The 21,565-nt window shown below is 40.0% G+C and overlaps 1 protein-coding gene across 1 annotated transcript; it reads right to left on the bottom strand.

Moving 5' to 3' along the window:
• Positions 1–587: 587 nt before the first annotated feature.
• On the bottom strand, positions 588–20,642 carry fgf24 (fibroblast growth factor 24). The gene is made up of 5 exons (XM_084719799.1): positions 17,891–20,642; positions 17,669–17,705; positions 11,716–11,893; positions 4,505–4,611; positions 588–2,728 (listed from the first exon to the last, which is right to left on the bottom strand). The coding sequence occupies exons 1-5, from the start codon at positions 17,920–17,922 to the stop codon at positions 2,450–2,452; spliced, it is 633 nt and encodes a 210-aa protein (XP_084575925.1). The 5' UTR covers positions 17,923–20,642; the 3' UTR covers positions 588–2,449.
• Positions 20,643–21,565: the final 923 nt, after the last annotated feature.

The following is a 21,565-nucleotide window of genomic DNA, read 5'->3' as shown; positions in this document are numbered from 1 at the left end:
GCAAAGGTACATCTCAGATCACCTTTTGACAAATAGGATTTTTTTTTTGCCACTCACTACAACTGCAGTATGGTTAATGATGCAACATTTAATCCCATTTCATCAATACATGTGTTTTGACACTGAAAAAGGAACACATATATAGATAAAATGTCACTTTCTTTGCCAAATATACTTTGTATAATTGTGTAATGATACCGATGCAACTCTTCATTCCTTCAGTGCCTTTAAAATATTGAAAAACGTCTATAATATTTTATGTTTACTGGTCTGGAGAACAAAGCCTTTACGTCAACCTAAAGTTGTTTTTTAAGTGCTCAAATAATGATTTTGTGTGTGTGTGTGTGTGTGTGTGTGTGTGTGTGTGTGTGTGTGTGTGTGTGTGTGTGTGTGTGTGTGTGTGTGAGCTGTGATGTGGTTGCAACATTTAGTCCCATTTTATTAATGCATGTTTTACGCTGAAAAAAACAGAACACATACAAAGATAAAATGTCACTTTCGTCGCCAAAAATACTTTTTATAATTATGTAATGATACAGATGTTTAAAAAAAGCACCAACTGTGAACTTTCAAGGATATAAAAAGCCTTCAGAGATGTTGCAATTTAAAAACCACTGACCTTAAAAGCAGCCCTCACACTTTGGGTTTGTATATAAAAATGCATACCTTGGCAGTATGCAGAGAAGGGAATGTACTCTATGTCCAACCAATCGCTACCTGCAGCATTTCTCTTTTAGGCAGCTCAATATTCGACGTGCACATCATAAAATTCCAGTCTAAAATGGCGCTTTCACCTTTCTCCGCAGTGCAATAAAGACATAAAGTAGTTGTTGTTTTTTTTAAAATATAGTCCTCATTTTATTAACAGAGGCCAAATAAAACTCATCACATTTTATTTACAAAGGGAGGCAATAAATATCTTAATAATAGTCATAAAATTATTTTTGCTTACATTTGTTTAAAAAAAATCATAAATGTGTCATGTTGTTAGTAGCAACTCATACAAAAACCCGCCTGTGGACAGGTGAATACATACTACTGGTGAAAAAGGGGCTGGAGTTTGTTGTCAGTGAGAGGAGGAATGACAGAAGCACAGACTTTTTCCCCTCAGGATTCAGACCCGAACTCGACCGCACGTCGCTGAAAACGTTCCCAGGATCCTGCTCGAAGAGAAGTCTTAATTGTCGAATGTGGATGTGTGAAGTGATCAGGGTTGGTCAGAGCTACAGTACTCCTGACAAACAGAGCACGGGGGTTAAGCTTTTTTTTTTTTTTTGCCCCAAAAGCATCTTTGAGCATCCAGTGAGAGTGAAAAAGAGGAAGGAGGGGAAAACAAAAAAGAAGTTCAGCTCAGCGTCGACTGAACGGTTCTCGAGATTGACCGAACACAGACAGTCAGACTAGGTAAAGACAAACAAAAAGAAAAAAGGAGGTAGAGGAAGTCTTCATCACCAACCCCAAAATATTAGCTAGCTCACACTTCTGTGGAACAACTTAAACACATGTGAGGAAGAGCTGAGTCCAAAAGGGGAGACAAAATGGATTAACATCCGTCTCCCAAAGGCGATGAAGTTGGAAGACCTTGCGGAATTATGAATCACATCAGCTGTTGTGTTTTTTGTTTGTATTGTGTGTGTGTTTTTGTAGTGTTTTAACAAGACTAAAGCCACGGCTGGTGCCCGACTAGTCAAAGCATGTCGTGTTTTAGCTGAATCACAGGCTGCATGGAAATGTCAAGGAAATCACACACAGCACTCGCAGGGTTCAGCGCATTCCAGGAGCCACGAGTGAAGCTGAGGTTGAGAGACGTATGGAAAAAAAAAAAAAAAAAAAGAGAGAGAGAGAGGAGGAAGAGAAAGAGAGAGACCTGTTAAATATTGCACTCAAAGCTACACAGTTGTCCCGGCGGTGCAGTGTCACCTGCGACTGCCACCTCTCTCCGTTTCATCTCCATGGTGTCTGATTCCAGTGGAAAGTATGGGATCCGCGTTGTCAGGGGCAACACAAACAAAAACCGACAGGTATTCCAATAAATCTCTAGTTGGCTGATTTTTATAACATTGCGTCAGCTCCTGCTTCAGCCCCCATTGTCAAAAAAGAAAGCATGCCTTCAGCCTACAGTTCAGACGTAGCTGAGGACGACGGCGACAGGAATTCTCTCAGAGGTCCTTTAGTTTATCCAGTATAAATAACATGACAGACACGTTAGCACAATGACATCAACCCAGAAGAATCCAAGAGTTAGGAAATATTCAGTCATCCTGAAATACAAAAATAAAACATCTTTGACTTTTTTTTGTTCTTTTTTTTTTGTCTGTCTCTCTTATACAGAAGTGACGTCTTTAAGGTGATTCTTTTAAGACAAGAAGCTTGAGATTTTTCAGATACAGTTTTGTTTTTCTTTCCTCCCACCTCCCGAGGAAAATTTAGTGCTGTCCCATTGGTCCCATCAGTTCCTCTTGGAGTTGGGTTTTAACCGCCGAGCCCTTCGTGTCCGCTTAGTTACTGTGGTGAAACGAAACTCCTCCAGCGGGTCCGGCCTGCCCTTCGGCTGGCGCTTCATGAAGTGGACTTCCTGTTGCCTCTGCGTGGTCCGTGAGCCTTTTTTGGGCCGCCCCTTCCTGTTGAAGCCCAGGTACCATCCTTTGTACTTGGCCGACACCAGAGCCGTGTAGTTGTTCTCCAGGAATTCTTCGACAAAGACACACTCCTGCTTCCTTCCATCGGGCTGAAAGATGGAAAAAAAAAGACGTTAAGGGAAAAATCGGCTAAAGGCCGTATAGGCAGTCACCTAGAGTGCCACCTTCTGGTAGCCCCTGATTGCCCTCAAATGAAAAATAACACCTCTGATCCTCACAATTTTTCATCTGCCCTGGCCTGCACTTCTACTGTTTGCACTGAAGTTGGGGGATGGGTTACTTGCTTGATGCACATCACACACAGCTCAAGTCCAGGACACAACAAGTGCCAGAGATCACTAAACTGCTGATGAACAGATGTCAAGAGGCCGATATCTACTGTATTTTATACATTACATCTCATAATGAAATGGTCCACGCTTTCAGGTGCACAAGAAAGAAAAAAAGAAGGAAAAAAAAGTCCAATAGAGAGGTGTGACATCTTATGCTAACATGAAAATGCTGCTTTGGGCGTTGACATGTCATTTGCAGTAGCTAGCAAAGTGCCTGGTGACGATGCTTCGATCTAGATAACTACTCTTTCCTAGAACATAAGGTAGAGTGTTTTGAAATTTCCCTGACTAATATCAGTGATAGTGGCTGATGCTTAATCCATAAAAAACACAGATGCAACAGGTGTGTTTGTGGGCTCCAAATCCTAATCTTGCTGCTCAGGGTTCAATGTTAAAGCTTTGCTTAAAAGTCAATTTGAAATTTTTACTTGCCCCTTTACAAACTGGCTTATTTATTAGATGTCATTCAGTAACAACAAAGACTAAAGTTAATGCTCGCTTTTAATCTAGGGCTGCAGTGTCTATGAAATGAAATGGAATGTCAGAAGATACTGAAAAATGTTTTTCAGAGTCCAAGGTGATGTCTTTAAACGTCTTGTTTTGTCAGTATATAACCAAAGATATTCAGTTTAATATGATAATAAACTGAGAAAAGTCAGAAATGTTTGAGGCTGAAAAAAGCATGTTCTGTTTTTGCATAAAAAATACTTTAACAATTAATTAATAAAAATTAGTTTAATAGTTTAACCACTTCTGCTGTAAATATCACCCATAGAAAAGAAATTATTTGCAAATCCACATAGCAACATAGGGATATTTCTGCAATTTACAGTATAACTTATTTTTATCTGAGAGCCACCACCATAAATAATTAAATTGTCATCATCAGATTTTTAAAGTAATCCTACAGTGGTTTCAGTGAGGAAGTCAAAGAACATTTTTCAAACAAAAGAGGCCTCACGCAGCAACTAAAACTCAAAATGCATGTTTCTAACAGATGACCGCGATGAGAGAGTGAAAACTTGTGTGAATTACTGCAGCCCCACCGATGCTGACAGCATGAGTTATTAATGCAACAAAATCACACGTGTGCCTCCGCAGCGGACGTTCTCAAATATTAACTTCTTTTCCACATCGAAGCGGCCGTCCGCAGAGTCACATGCAGTCATCCCACCGCGCTTGTGGCCACCTGGTGTGACTAAGTGATATAATTGCAATGGCATTCCTCCTAAGTGACCATTAGTCTCTCAATGCATTGTGGTGATTGCAGTCCGTAATTGACTGATCGAGTGTCAAAGGAGTAGGCCGATTACGTAATGGAAGAAGGGCTGTGAGTTATCAAAGGGGTTTTGTTAGGGTGTACAAAAACAGCAGGAAAAAGCAGATCTGAGGCCGCGGCCAATTCAGCCTGGATTAAGAGCTCAGTTTAAAATATTCATTTTGATATCAGGAAGTGGTGATTTAATCTTGTCAGTGAATTTTTACTAAAGTATCTTTGTAATATTTCTACGATGAAAACCAAAAGACACTCACCCTTCCGACTATTTTGCCCTTCTCGTTCATGCAGATGTAATGTTCGCTCTCTTTCCCTTTTATTCGAATGTGGCTCCCGAAGGTTTCTGTCTCGACGACCAGAAGAGCTGGAAAAGAAAAGAAAAAACAGGCTCTGTTAAGGGAATGTATAACTGCTTCCACTTATATAAACATGGTTTAAGGATTCCCATACATTTAAACAAATCTGGTATGTTTTTCTCACTTAGTGTCTCGGTGCAGGTACTTTTTTCTACGTTTTTTTTTAATAAAGTTCCCCAGATATCTAAGACCTAAAATTGATTTTGTATCATTTCCAGTTCAATAAAGGATCCATGCAAACCAAAGCTTCTGCACAGAGCGTTGTACTGAGCAGCAAGGTTCACAAATAAAGATTGTCTGCTTGCCCAGGGCAAGTAAAATGCCAAGTGAATCTGGAAACTCACTTGCCAGACCTGATATGTGGTAAAAAAAAAAACAATAGAACTACAAACATTTTGATAATTGATGAATCATTTAAGTAGTTTTTCCTGCAAATAATGGCAGAAAATTATGTTTTCAGACTCTCAGATATGGAGATTTCCCAGTTTTCTTAGTTTATTTTCATATTAATCTGGATATCTTTGAGCCTGACAAAATGAGACATTTAAAGACATCACCTCGGGCTTTGGGTGGATATTTTTCACTATTTTCTTACAGTTTGTAGACATTGGTGCCCGAGATTATACATGACAGTTAACGCTAATAAATAAAACAATTTGTACAGGGGCAAGTAAAAACTGACAAGCAGATTTGATCCAAAACACATTAATGTTGATTCCTGAAGTCTCATGAAGAAAACACAATGTACACTAATGAAATGATTTACAGAATTTTAAGGTTATGAAATTTGTATTTTATGAAAACTTTCTGCAGTCAACCACAAATATTAGAGATTATTATTGGCCTGCAACTAACGATTATTTTCATTGTCAATCAATCTGTCGACGATTTTCTCAAATAATTGATGAGACGTCCTCAAATGTTACATCCACAACCCAAAGATACACGTTTACTGTCATAAAGAAGCCAGGAAATATTCACATTTAAGAAGCACGAATCAGACAATTTTGACTTTGTCTTACTTAAAAGATTACTCACACTGATTAATCGATTATCAAAGTAGTTTGGGATTAATTTAATAGTTAACAACTAATCGATTAATCATTGCTGGTCTATTAAATTCCCTTTAATCATGTCAAGAATTACAGGAGCTAACTGATCCAAGTAGTTGAAACTCACGAACCAAAAATGTTCTGTAGGATCCAGGACATTTAAATGAGTGATTTTGGATGATGTAAATAAAGTGTCTTTGTGCAAGCTCTTATTCTATGAATATGGAAAATATTGATGTTTACGCCCATTTTCTAACAGAAAAAGAACAAAAGATTAACTGTGGGTCTCCAGAGCAAATCATCCAAGTTTTTTAAAAGTATATTAAGTACAAGTTTCTTTATACAACACCATATATGCACCAAAACAACTATACTACCGTCACTTCAACCTGACACAGCAGTAATCCACTCTCGAGACACATCCCGGCGGCTCTTTTATCCCCCCCTCCCTCCTCCCCCTCCTAAATGTTAACCCCTGCGAGGTCACCTTTGTCTATGCTTGCCCCTCGACCAGCAAAGAGATCTGCCAAACATTTGTGCAGCGGTTATGTGCCCCTCAGGATTAGGTTTCAAGTTCCCTTTAGTCTGTGCTCACTCAATCAAAAAGTTAAGATGATCCATTTGTTTAACACACAGGGCCATTCAGTAGCGCTCAAGGGAGCAGAGGAAGAATAGGCGAAGGGGATGGGACGAGCTTGAGGGCAGAAGTAACTCCCCTCCTCCTCCTCCTCCTCCTCCTCCTCCCCCTCCCGACCCTTAAATCCAACGTTGGGAGGAAAATGGGAAGAACGAAATCTGTCTCAAAGGTGAAACTAAGGAAAGGTTGAAGTTTTTCCTTCTCTTGTTATGAGAGATTCCCATTTGTGCGTCTTGTTTGGGAACTAAAGAAGAGCATTTCTGACTTTTTTTTTTATCACTGGAAAGATCAGTCTGGACCTTTCTGGGGTCCTTGAGAAAGGAAGGAAAAAATCCAACAAGACTGAAGTGAACGATTTTTCAAAAGATATTTTAGCTCTGCAAGTCAAATCAGGAGTCATTTGACAACAGTTTGGCCGTCTCGCTCTTAGCTGGTTTTGCATGGAGGCCCAAAATTCAACCTCAACTATGAAGCCTAAACCCAGAACATCAGATAACACAAAATTCCCCTCCCTACTGTAAGATATCCTTTGTCCGTGACCCCATCCCAAACCCTATCTTTGCTAAATGTACGAGCAGGACACTTCAATAATGTGTTGGAAGGCCTCTGAGTGCAGGGCTGTTTCAAGCTTTCCAGTGCTGATGGAGAAACAATAAAAAAGTCTAAACATGAAAAAGGGTGATTTTATTTTGTCAGAAGAGCATCCACAAGCAAATATCCTTGAGTGGTTACGGTCATGTTTGTATATTGTGCAGTCTGGGTATTTCTTTTAACAATTCTCAGGCCTTTGGCAGCCATAGTTAGTTTATAAAAGAGCAAAAAAAGAAAAATCTGAAAGAAATTTTAGAATATCTAATGAATATTTTAACACTTCCAGTGACTTCTTAATCAATGCAAGGTTTTCTTTCTTGGTCCAATACATATAACCTGACACACCAGATTGTTTGTTACACAGAAGCATCGTCCTTCAAAACTGTTTGGAAAAAGGCAGGCACTTTCAAGAAAATCCCTGACATCCCTTACATTTGTCTACATGGACTAACTTCAACAAATCACATCAACCAGCTGAGCCAGTCAAACTCTTGCTTCAGCCAGCCCAGAGAGGGGCAAAAACATTTTATTTTCAATGTAGAAATACTCTCTCTGATATAACAGATGCTATCACAGTATCTATGCTAACATCTTCAGGAGTCACTATTGTTTGAGATGAGTTGCTTCCATGGATGCTTCTCACTGTTGTCACACCTAAAGCCACACCTGTAGCTGCCAGTAGTCCTTCTTAGGTTGCTGATTGGCTGCACCACTTTTGGTGTGGACACAAATGGATAACTTGAAGCCTAGCAAGATGGATTCTCACGTGATCTCGCAAATCGAGCAGCTTCGCAAGATAACTATACATAAACCCTATATTAAACGGGACGAGCCAATGCGGAAGTGCCTTGAACCTGCATTCTTTCTAATGGCCAGCAGAGGGCAATGTCACTGTAGATAGAAATGTGATTGTGTGTTCTCTCAAGGCAAAATTACCCTACCTTTCCACTTAATTTATGACTTCAATGAAGAGTTTGATAATGAGTTTATGGTCTCAATCACCAGTTTCAATACAGAAGGATGTTCATTTTGTAAATTATTGTCCCATTTAAGTAGAATAGACAACAAAGCAGGGTACGCTTTATGGTAGGGCTGAAACAGAACGCAATATTAGGCAATGCTGATTAAATATGGATCAAGATTATGTGACTGCATTGCCTATGTTTGCATCAAATGTTTTCAGAAACATATGCTAGTGTACTGTTTAGCTGTAATAAGAGAAGGATTGTCACCAGGAAGCAACCAATTTGTGTCTGGTTTCCTACGAAGTCTCCTGAAACTGAGATTTAACACTACGTTTCATCAGTCACTCAACATCATCCACTTCCCCTTAGCACTTCCCCTTCAGGGAAATCCACAATGCCATCATATGCCTTGGTCCATTTCTCTGAAAAACTGAACTTGATGAGATCATCCCTTGGAGGGCAAAAGGAGTGTGTCAATAACGATGGTCTCTCCGACATGACCTCCGTGCAACGTAAGAATTTAGGTCATACCAAGGGCTGAGGGGAAGTGAATGAGGGGAAGTGGAACTACTAGTGAAACGCAGCGTCTGTCAAAGTAGGCACTGTTGATCAAATGTGGATCAAGATTCTGTTACTATATCGCCTATTTCGTGCCTAAATTGTTTCCAGAGACATATTTTAGTGTACTGTTTAGCTGTAATATGAGAAAGATTGCGACCAGGCGGGAACCATTTTGTGCCAAGCTTCCAACGAAACATCCTGAAACTGAGATCTAACTGTAAAACTACACAGCCTTGTTGAAAATGGATCACGTTTCTCCAAGTACATTGCTTATTTCTTGCCAAAAATGTTTTCAGAAAGCTGTAATATGAGAAACTTTAGGGCCAGGCAGGCTACCATTATTTCCTGGACGAGCCAAAACCAAGCACTGCCCACGTCAGTACTGCGCTTGCTCTGGCTGCAGTAAAATAAATGATAAAGCAGGGTATGCTTTAGGGTGGGGCTATCTTGTGATTAACAGGTCATTCTCAGTCTGTGCAGTGCAACACACAGGGTTCATGAAACCCATATGAAACTGTCAAGCTAAAAAGTGCTGATTAACTATAGATCAAGCTTATGTTACACATGTTTTTGTGTAGCGTTTAGCTGTAATATGTGAAAGATTGTGACTGGGCTGCCACTGATTTGTGGCCAGTTTCCAGTGAAGCTTCCTGAAACTGACATCTAACTGTCCAACTGGGCAGTGTGGATCTAGAATCTGTCACTACATTGCGCATTTTTCACATAAAATGTTTTCATAAACATATTTTAGTTTATCATTAAGCTGTAAGACGAGAAACTTTGGGGCCAGTCACCATTATTCTGCTGAACAGCCGAGCCACAACCACCCAAGTCGCAGTACACCATTCATCAGCTCCACGTTCTCATCAGTACTGCGCTTGTTCTGGTTGCAAAAAAAAGATGGCGACCCCAGTAATGCCAAAACAGCACTGTTCAAACCAATGGTTGACGTCACAGTGGGTTCACACTTGGTGCAATATGAACAATGTGGGACCACAGGCATTTATTGGCCTCCTCAGCATGGGGTCACCTGTCAGAAAGGCTGCAAACTCCTGCTTTAAGTCCAAATTGCAGCATTTATCAGTTTAAAAGCCTCTGCAGTGACCCACTATCTGCTCTGAGTGGACAACAGGCATCATTTGCAATGAATTGTTCTGGAGACGGATTGTTCTAGTCTCTTAAAAGTAATGAATGTGCTGCACTAATACCTAAGAAGAATGATAACACCCTCACTTTAGCTGCACTGATAGGGACTCAGCGGTCATAAAGCTCTACATTGAAGCAATATATTTCTTGTGTGGTGGTTTGTGGCCCTCCGCTGTGATTCTGCAGTGACTGAGAGCGGATTAGAGCAGGCAGACTATCTTCCTGAGCATTACTAGTGAGTGCAAAGGAGTTCACAGGTGCCAGGTACTGCAGCTGGATGGGGAGGAGGAGGAGGAGGAAGAGGAGGGGGGTGGGGCGGAGGGTAGAATTGGCAAGGCCTCATGGGAAAAATTGGATCTGCTTCCACTCAAGCTCTAACAAGCAGTGAGGAAACTTCGCCTCGGCGCATCTGTGACTGAACACACTCACTCAGAGGCATTCAAGACCAGCAATTTTCGAGCCGTGAGTCAGCTGTTATGAGCAAAATATCTGCAGGAAGGCACAACACAAGTCCTGTTGCCTTATGTTTATGCCACAGCATCAAAGAGCTCCTCACTGACCGTCAATTTACTCATCCGCCACATTTGTTTTGATTTGAATTTGTGAACAAGTCCACACAGAAAGCAAAAAGAATAGATTTAAGGTTGACAGAGGCATACAATTATGTTTGAAAATGTCAGTCATAAATCTATCAGGTGCTTTTTGTCATCTTAATGCTTAATGCTTGACATTTTCAAGTTAGCATGGAGTACTTTCATTCTGCAACCTCTTCCTAGTTGCTCAAATGCAACATTAAATGTGGCAATGCCCATTGCATACATTTATTATTTAGTTTCACTGGCCCTTGCATGTGTGAGGACAATATAATTTTAAGATTTCACTGATTTGCTCTTTTTGTCTTTGTCTTTGTCCCCACTCGCTGGCTTCTCATACTGAGGATATCCTTTAGCAGCTGGACAAGAAACTGCCAGAAAGCCTCTACAACAGACAGTTTTTTTTTTGTTTTTTTTTTAATTTACTCAAGTTAATGGTGCATTTCCTGCTAGTCGTTGCTAGCTAGCTGCTAGTTATTATAACTCCTGGGAAAACATGTGATATGTTGGATACGTCACATTGTGAGGAAGGAAGTCTGCAAACGTAACTCATGTGAATAAAACTTCAATATTACCTCATCCATGAAACTGAAATCTATCTGAGTCATGTGAGACAGATTTTCATCAGCTATGGTGGTACACTGATGGTTATGTTGTTGGCTCATGAACTTTGATTTGTAAAGATCAACAGATCAGTGGTTTTATGCTGTGACTATTGTCATTTACATTTTCAGTTTCTTCTTCAAGAAGATATAGTCTATATAGTATTGAGTGTGATATAACAGCCGGTAAACTACACTGTGTTGTCTTTTAAGTTTCATCTTTTTCTTCAGTCATGTGCCGTATGTCGCAAGTAGGTGGGGATGGAGAGAAAAACAAATAGTGGGAGAACTGTTGATTCTGTCTTTCAGTTCAATTCTTGAAAGTGAAAGTTAATTTCAATTGATTTTCAATATAATATTGAAACCGACAACCCTACTCTTTATACTGTACTGAAAGCCCGGTGCATCTCAAACAGCCATGAATGGGTTTACATGATAGTCACCAATGGGTATCTAGCATGGCTGTCTGGAAAAACACGTATTTTCTGATCAGTTCTTTAAATCCTATGAAACCACGAAGTTGATTATTGCCACAGGATTACATCCATGACCATAAAGGCTCATAACCTAAAGCTCAAGAACTTTTTGCAAGATGGCAAACCAGTAAGTCAGTTTTGGCCTATATTAGGCAATTTTCTTGCAAAAATTCACATCGTCAATCTGTCAAGATAAAAATAGACTTGCTCTGGATACCCAAATGCTGCAGTAAACATCCATTACAAGGTCAGCAATTTCATAATGTTTCCATCCACTCCAACCAGTAGTTGGTGGCTTCCAAAAGTCACCATCCACTTTGCTCAAGCCAAACACAGAACAGAGCATGGAAAACCAAACAATGGGCAGTAAACAGCCAAAGCGGCTGCAGGAGTGAGAAAAAGAATCTCAAGAAGCACCAACATCTGGCTGTTAGGTGGTGGTGAAACTAGCTAAAGTGTCAGGTGAGATGCACAGGAGTTCTCCCATACCATACTTGCCCCCATCATCTCCGTTGGCGTTGATTTTCTTCCCCAGGATCTGGACATGCTTCCCTGTGGTTCTGCTGTACAGCTGATAGATCCGGACCTGCTTCCGGCTCAGGTCGTCCGGGTTTCTCGTGTGGTTCTCGATGTAAAACCTGAAATCAGCAGAGCTCTGCTGGGACTCCTACAAAAGACAGACGATTGAGAAACATAGAAAGAATGAAAGACAGACAGTGAGAGATCGTCATGGCACAGGTGTTGATAGTAATTTGTGCTGTTGCTTTTATAGGCCCTGTGTCAAAAAAAATTGCGCTTCGGGGGTTAAAAACTCATATACAAACCAGGAAATTGCTGTGGCATTTTAATGTTTCTCTTCCCACTTTCAACTGGCACATTTTATATGCATTGCATTTACAAGCTGATAACTATGCTAGGAGATGTGTTAATGAAGTCACCGTTTGTATAAAAATCCCACAGAACAAGTGCAAAGCATATAGCACAACTGTCTGTTGCTTTGTATTGACGCAGCGGTATACTATGTGCCCCAGGCGATATTGAGAAACCTGCACTCCATTTCCACAAGCAAGCGAACCCACTAGCAATTATACACCTGAAGCATCCAGACCTGTTGCACTATCATCAAACAAATATCTGCCTGCAGGCGAAGTAGGGTCCATAAATTAGGAAACACAGCAGGCGGAAGACAAGACTGAAAGATGGCAAGAGGCACCTTGAACCACAAAAACACTCCTGCTGGAGAGCTTTTGGATCATATCGTCCAAATCCACCATTCAGAATTCACTCGCCTGCTGTTTACGAGCCACCTTAGACCTGACATTAAAACAGAGGAAATCATCGACAGCGTGTCAGAAAAGCAACTGTGTCACCCAGCATGTGGAGGAGCAAGAGGGAACGTATACTTTCAGAAGCCCTGGAATCTCAGTTCACGCCAAGATCCCATTTCCCCAGCTGTATGGTGTGGTAATTGCACAGTAATGGCTTTTTATGTGGCTGCTCTCAGGTGGCTAATTATATACACATTACATACCCCAAGTTCTTGTTATTCTAACTTTGGTAAATTAATGACATGTAGCAAACATGATGGGAAATCATGGCCTCAGAAGAACAAGTCCTTAAACTCAGAGGAAAAACTTTTTCAGTTCCGAGAGGCTCAAAACATGGTTCTTGTGAACCAAGTGTCATTCAAAGTTGTGTGCTTGATCCTTTAAAGAACCCTGTCCATGAAGATGGGTCCTTCAAGTTTGGTCTAACAAAAGTGACAGTGAGTTTGGACAAAAGTCAAAAACTTTTTACAAGGACTTTGCCCTCAAATGCGTAATAGATTGTGAGACATACAGGCAGCATTTCTCTGACTGGGCTTTTGAAAGAGGACGGACTTGTTGGCTCATTATGACGTATTCGGTCTAGAAATGTGGACCTCGGAGGATCCAGTCCCTGAAGTGGGACACAGCTTCTGTATCTTGACATTTAGGAAACACGCCCGTAATGTTACTTTTGGCATCAGGCAGTGTAAAAAAAAAATTGAGAGGCTGGATATTGAAATGCGTTACCTACTGATACAACAAAAGTGTGATCAAAACTTTGAGGATTTTTATTGGGGAAATCATTTTTTATGGCCAGTATATCTTGGAAATTGCAGCTTAGGCATTTATTTCAAGGATAATTAATTTTTTCTCAAAGCAAAGATGTCAAAAATTAGCTTAGCTTAGCTTTTTTATAGACAAATTTACTTATCTGTAAATAGATATCTAGAGATAACCATGTGTACAGACACTCTCAACCAGTTCCTTAATCCTTTAAACTCAACAAGGATTCAATCAAGAGATTTACAGTTTTACTACATGAAGACATTTATACATTTTATCAGATCAGGGAACTGATAATCCAACTTATTCAATTCTAGACAAGGATTTGTCATTTTCAACACACCTGTGTGAGACACTAAGGGCAATGAACATCGACGTTACCTTCCTCATAACTTATTTAAACAGATGCATAAAGGCAAAATGTGTAAAACCACTTTAAATGTATATTGAAATTACAGAGAGGGTGAATAAACTGCAACTACAAATAGCTTTTTTATTTTTGCTCCCAACAGAGAGTACACCTCATGGAAGCTTTCGTATTTGATTAGGGCTGGGTACCAATACCTTTGTGGCAGCGACTGAATATTTACGGTTCAATACTGTACAGTTTGGTTAATTTAGTCCAGTTATGTAGATTGTGTAAAGTGTGCAGAGTAAAAAGCATTTCAGTAGCTGTTTCCAGGTCTTTGAACAGCTTCTTTTCCAAGTAAAATGGATTAGGTATCGATAAAAGTAATGTTCAGGTATAGAAACCAAGGCATCAGTACCAGTACAGATACTTTGACAGATAATGTATTTGAATGACACCCAGCCTTACATTTGATGGCTCCTCCCAAGGGAAGCTCCAGAAAATGGTGCATTTAAGAGCTGAGCAGTTAGCATGAGCGGAAGTAGCCACAATTGCTGAACAAACAAAGAAAAAAAATGTCACCTACATGACTTTTAATTCAAGGACAACAAAGTACTACTCAAACTTCGTGACTCAGATTCCCAAACTTTTTCATGTCAAGGACCCCCATCATAGATGCACATTAGACCACAATTCTTAAGGAATCTCCTCTATTCAATCAAAACAGCCAACCTATTTGTGTCCTTATTGTTCCAATTTCCGGTAAATGTAATAAAAGTTAAAGCTGCTACAAGTAGTTTTGAAAAAGATATGAAACAGTCTGAATTTAACACTGATGCCCCTGTATGACCTACAAAAGCAAACAAGACCATCTGCGAGAAGACTGGTTATGTCTTTATAGTTATTCTTAATGCCAGCCACTGGGTTGAAATCAGATAAAACAAGCCTGTGTTTACATTTTCCCATGCAAAGTTACAGTGATTAGTATTTAAACAAATTTTTTAAAAAACAGGAGATTTTTATCATGATAAATTTATTTCTGACATATTTTGTGGTTAGGTGGAGGAAACACTACCACTTCTGTCCACTGGAGACTCCTAAATCATCAAAATAGAAAAGTTCCTTGTAGTAAATTATTCTATTCCTCTTTTTTCTGGGGAACACCAGTGATGCACTCACGGACTCCAGTGGTATCTCTCCCCATCACAAATTTACTAATACAAAGGCTGGAACCAAAGATGTCTCCAAAAAAAAGAAAGAAGCTGGATTACCTCTGAATACATGCTGATTTAAAATTACTCATGCAACAGCAAAGTGTTCATCCAACACACGCAAATATAAACAAATATGTTGAAAATGATGCATCACTTTTACATCAGCATCATCTGTCGTCAGCACTCTCTGAAAATGGAAATCAAAGCTGATGAGCGAGACAGAAAAGTGAACACACAACAGAACGCGGCCTAACGGGGCTGCTATGGGATTTATCCCAAATCTCCCCATCTCTAAACAAACATAAAGGTGTGTTCGGTAGACTGTTGCATTCTGTGTTGAGGGAAAGGCAAGCCTAAGCACATGGCTGAGGTGAGCACCAGCGACAACAGTGTTTTCTCTTTTATCGCTCTGTCTCCGTTCTTCAAAGACACAGCATGAAAACGGATATGGTTGAAACTTCAAAAGTCTGGCGCTCATCTTCACCCAGGAAGCTTAGTTGTCGCGTCCATCTAAGATACACCTTGCTATCTGCTTGACACAGACACACAGAAGGGGTCACACACTCAAGACACACACTCACATGTTGGCAGTGCACTCAAAGTTTACTTCCAACTGTGGTTGCTTCTGTTGTTTTTCCTCATGAAATCACAACCACAGCATGACATGTAAGAGCCATTAGCAGCTCGTAGCAGGGCTGAGGAGCAGAATGGGCCAACGACATGGAGAGGCACAGCGACAGGAGGGTGTTAAAGGGCTAATTCTGCATTTTCCCTAAGTTGTTCATCAGCCACAAGGCATTTCCTTTGTTTGATAATGCTTTTATATAATCTGCTTCTCCTAAACCACAACAAATGTGCAGAAAACAACAAAAAACATAAATGTAATTCATCTGTCCACCTTGTGTGTGTGTGTGTGTGTGTGTGTGTTCTGTATGAACTTCATCCTGTCTCACATGTGAGGAACGTTCAATCGACACTATAGCTTTGTTTGCACCAGCTCCGTTGGAATAATCAGAGCAAACAGACTTACATAACATTTCAGTTTCTAGATTTGGGGTTTTATAAAAAATTCATTAAAAAGCTCTGGATCAGGAAATTTACTCCAGGAGTTAGACTTGTTATTTTGTCCTTGAGAGATGTTGGCTCCACAACCAGGACACAGTAATCCCAGCAGCACTGAGAGCATAATATACTACATTTTCCTTAAAAACATGTATAGACTCATATAAACATAATCCCTTTCAAACATCACTTATGACCCACAGTGTGTGTGGTGGCATCTGTATCTGCAGAGATCCTGCCCTCTGCCTCTATTTCCGTTTTTCCTTATCATTTTGCTGTGCTCAGGATGCTTTAAAACATCACTTTTCGACATCATGAGAATGAGACTCAACATTCAGCTATCTTTCAGGAGGGTTGATAAACAGATTGGATAAATCCTACTGATTCTGCCTTTAAATGAAACAAAAAAAAGTAGTAAAACACGAGAATTATGCAACCAATAAAATGTATTTTATATAGTTTACAAACCTCCTGCTGGGTTTTATTTGTCCCAAAAAGTCAAACTTTAACTCCCCTCAGTTTGATTCATTTTTTTCCCTGACAAAAATTTCTATAATTTGCAATCTGCTAGAGATATAATTAAATAAAAACTACATTTAAAATGTTGCCAGCTGTGGGGTGCTTATAAGGAAGAAAATGCATCCCAGAAGTGGAAGAGAAATAAAACCTAACCTGCTCTTTTTTTTAATCCTGTTTTAATATTTCAGATCATAACAGCACTGAGAAATTAATTTAAAACAAACAGCACGTGGGATATTATGATCAAACACGTCATACCAATAAACTGATCAGATAGGTTTATGAGAGAGGCAGCGTGCGCTCTGCATCTTCAATCGCAGCGCGCAATTAGGTGAGTGGATGCCTGCAAATCATTACTGTTCAAAGTGAGACGCAACTAATAAAAAAAAAACTGAGGCAACAAGCGCCAAACGAGCCCATCTGTTCAGAGAGCAACGTTTAACCTCAGGGATCAAAATATTTATTACACAATTCTGTTGTAAAACACTGAAACTGCTACTTGAACTCCAGATTAAAAACAACAGGTTTTAATTACATTTAGTCAGTGTTTTTTTTACAGTATCGATTGGAGATGTTGGGAGATTAGTCCGGCTACAAAGCAGCTGATATACTTCCTTTTACCCAAAGCCGAACTTTCTATAATATTTCTAACGTTTATATTTATCACTATAGGGGGTTATAGCCTTTATGCATATGCAATTTTATTGCGATTATAGTGCAATAATTGCATTTTTATCTCATATATCCCATCGCAGTGATGCTGCTATAATAATAAAGCAGGGGACTAGTTTCTTTTCAGTGCCCAACATTGAATTTGGATACTTTTCATACATTAATCGTTTTTGGGTTTTTTTTTAATTATATAGCATCGTAATAATATATAACCTACTGTCTGTTCTTTGAATTTATCGCAATATTCCTATTTTTTTTCTTTAAAAAATATACTTTTAAAACATTTACTTCCGCGTAACATCTTTTCCTTTCAAAATTATCGACCTTTTTATTTCTTCAGGACCCCGATTAATGTGAATTATGAGGATTTAACTGAAGGCTGCGTTTAATAATGTAGGGACCACCTTGAAAATAGCCATTACTAGTGTTGTTCAGGTTAAAAATGCACACAACGGCATGCAAACACATACACACACACACACACACACACAAACACACACACAAAAAGGAGTTGAGAAAACTCATTGTAAACATACCTGTAGCTGGAAATAGAGGACCAGAAAATGTAAACACCTACGTGGAGACAGAGAGGGAGAGAGAAGAGAGGAGGGGAGTGAATCACACAGGCAATTACATGAAGAATAAACGCAGCCTACCTGGATGAAAGCAATGCGCAAATATGAAGCTTTTGGCGACTTCTATTGGTAAGAATGCGTGATTTTAAGTGCAAAAGGCGAGCGGGGATGTGGAACACTTACACGTATATGAACCTCGAAGGCAGCACAGACATCTTGACTTGCAGAAATACACCTGAAATACACCTGCTTCCACAGATTTAGAGCCCCGGGAAAGGTTGGCGAAATCGCCCCCCTCTCTCTGTCGCTTTCGCTCTCCTGCGCGTCCTTTACGCACACAACTCCGGGGGTAAGTAGGAGATTGAATCCCAGTGTAAGGATAGATCACTGGAGAGCAGCAGCAGAGTCACAGGGTGCAACATTAGGTGCTTCCTTGTTGGGGGGGAATTATCCAGAAGATTTCTTTTTCTCAGCTCAGTCTCCTGCGCTCCCCGAAATCCCGCAACGTCTACGTAAATCGGTGCCAAGCGTGGAAAGGATTCAAATTCAACCTCTCCAAAAAAATTCCCTCGTTCAAAAAGAAAATAAAAAAAAAATATCCTCCGAGTTTTGCGCACCTACAGCCAAGTTTCCCCACAATCCCAATCCTGCTGCTTCAGAGATCACAGGCTCCTTAACTCCGTCCGTACCTGCGGGGGATTTCTACACCTTGCATGGGTCATTTTATTCTACCAAGTGCTGCATTGGGAAAAGGGGAAAAAAAGCGGTAAACAATATAATAACGCCCTTCCACCAAAAACAAGTCGCTAAAAGTGAGCAAACAAACTTATCCAGACGCACAAAAAAGTGAGGATTTTCAAGAAAAAAGTAGCGCGGCAGCAGCAGCAGCGGATCCCTGGAGAGGTTTGGGGGCTGATGATGGCGCAGCAGTGCCTGTCAGTGGTGTTTGTGCGTCTGCGGCTGGAGATTTGGGCACAGAGAGGCTTTTTTGTTGTTGGTGGGTGGAAACATGTCAGCGGTTTGCACCTGATAGGGTAATCTTGGAGAGACCATCAGCTTGGAAAGGGTTTTTTCCTCTCGGTGGGCAAAGCGCTGCGCAGAGGAGAACAAGAGGAAGGAGATGAGCTGCGATTGGGTTTGTTTTTTGTTTTTCTTTCTTTTTTTTTTAACTCGAATGTCTCCTGAAGTAAATTTAAGGAAACAGCTTTAATTGCTATTCAGATATGGACAAGACAGCCTGGTTTAGTAGATCTGCGTCTAACTGGAGGCTTACCTTTTTTTTTTTATTTAATTTGATTTTTTAACTTTAACAATATTTTTACTTTTTATTTTTATTACTTTAAGGCCTGTGTGATAATATGATTGCAATAATTATTATTACATTGTGGCCGTGAGTGAAAAACAGTTGCTGTGCTGTAGCAGCCACAGAAACTGCTCTCTCTCTCTGTTGTTTGTGTTTTTTTTAAACCGCTGCTGGTTTGTGGATTGGCCTCGGCTCTCCCAGACAGTATTCAAATGCAGGTTGTTGTCGACCTCGATTTTTTTCAATAATGTGCTATAACTTATCCCGCATTTAAATGAAAGGGAGGTGTGAATGTGTTTACGAGCTGGCAGCAGTAAAGTGAGCCCACATCCCTGCTGCCATTAAAAAAAAAAGAAAAAGAAAATCCTTTGTGGTTCGCCTTTATTGTCCCATTAAAACTGGATCCTCGGCATTCCTGCGCCATTGATATTCAAAATGATTCTAAATGATTACATACATAACTTCCCATGTTGGGGATTGCAAAGGGCCTCCTGTGGAGAGTTTGGTGGGAAATGAAGAGGAGTGTTTGAGCTCCAGCTGCTGATCAACAGGCAGCAAAATAAACAGTTTGAAAGTATATAAATTTATGGATTTTGTTTCAGTGTTTATGATTTATATGTCAGGTTAAGTCAGGAAATCATCTGTGTTGTCTGTGAGTACAAATGTGGATAAAGTGGGTTGATGTGGGTTTACCCTGTGATTCATGGCTGTCTGTCTGACAAAAAGGTTTGATCCAGTCAACCACAGTGCACTTTAATAATCCCTGTAACACAACTGATGTATAATATCATTTAAAGCATGACTAATTTAGCCTTGTCTGCCTAAGGGAGGGAAATCACAGCAAAAAAAGAGCAAATAGTAATTATGGAGACAGATAGTTTGATGGTTTCTTTACAAATACAAGGCTTTGGGTTTTGTTTGATCAAATTAAGGCTTACATTAGCTGTTGCTCACACTGACGATAAAGATTTCTCTGAAAGTCCAAAATAAAGGCACCTGACAACTGATTTAAAGAAGGCAGGATGATAAACAGCAATTACCACACTGACTGTGATAGAGCCAGCATTGTGGAGTCACTCATCGCCTCTTAAGCACATGTTTGTGACAAACTTCTCGGAGCATGACTGTAAATCCACAACTGAGAGCAGAGAGCGCAGCAGCAGGCTCGGATGTGGCCACCTGTGAGTCATAAGGAGGAGGAAACGTATCTCTGCTTGTGGCGAAGGGGAAGATAGCAGCTTTTTTTAAGGACAACTTTTATCATTTTATCAGGCTGAAGAGTATGGGAAATAAGTGATGGCCACAAGCCAGATTTTGGACGGCTCTGCCATGCACTTGTCTGGACCATGACTCGCTTTGGCAGCTGGCCAATCAGGAGTGAGAGGGACAGATTTATGCTGGTAATGTAAACTAATATGTGGCACAAAAGAAAGCAAAGTAGACCAAAGACATATAGCTTATATTTTTCTGCCCAACCTAAACATAATTTGACAAAAAGGGATTTATAATGATCCAAATTCTCTGTTGACATAAAAGAAGACACACTTGTCATTTGACCATGTTTATCCACATCTATATTTTATTTTTTAAAGATACTACAAGAAGTTTTTAACTAGTTATGAGACCGTGTTTTCTGGGGGAGTTTCTCCTGATTCTTTTGAGGATCTTCAGAAGAGGGGGTGTCACACACTGTACAGACTGTAAAGCCCCCTGAGGCAAACTGTGATTTGTGATATTAGACTTCATAAATAAAATTTGACTTGACTTGACTGTTTCTGTGTAGTTCTTCTTAAATGTAAATAAATAAAATTACATATTTATATACAGACTTTTTGGTGCTTTGAGCACCATGAGCTGCATTTAGTCGCATTAAACTGGAGAAAAGGCAGACATCTCTACAGCTGATGTCTCCAAAACTCTGCAGCTCACATCAAAACTATCTAGATGGATAAACAGCACTACAGGCCAGGGGGGAAAAATGTATTTTTAATTTGTGTGTGTACTGTCCTGTAATGTCTGCCACTGGGTCAGATTCTCAGAGAAACCCAATGAAACAAGCCTGTTTTACATTTTCCCACACTATGTAACACTGAGTAGTACGTTGGCCATTTAAAAGGAAGAAGGATGAGATTTTTATTTGGGTAATTTTATTTTTGATATCATATTTGGTGGTTATTAGGGGGGAAACACTGCTGCTTTTGTCCACAGGCACCTCCAAAATCAACACAATATGAAAGTTCCCTGTAATAACTTTGAGCTGTTGAAGTTTCTGCACCAAAGCCACAGAAAAAACAATCTGGGAAACTGTTGCATGTGAAGAATAAAGTGATACTAGGTCTAAAACAAACAATATACGTCATCTTTAGCAGGCCTGACAGGTTGGTTCACACAACTTATGAAAAAGAAAGTGCTAGAAGGGCTCTCAGGGAGTGCAGACCTAAAAGGCCAAATGACCTGTCTCGCAATGTTAACGAAAGTTAAAATTAATTTGTGAATCTGCCCCGTGATTCAAATCCACTCCAAAAGCTGAGTGGGTTCTTCCTTGGCGCATGCTA

Source organism: Lutjanus erythropterus, chromosome 5, assembly GCF_056507025.1.
Source record: "Lutjanus erythropterus isolate fLutEry1 chromosome 5, fLutEry1.hap2, whole genome shotgun sequence".
Taxonomy (NCBI): Eukaryota; Metazoa; Chordata; class Actinopteri; order Lutjaniformes; family Lutjanidae; genus Lutjanus; species Lutjanus erythropterus.
This window is presented reverse-complemented; position numbering and strand designations above follow the sequence as displayed.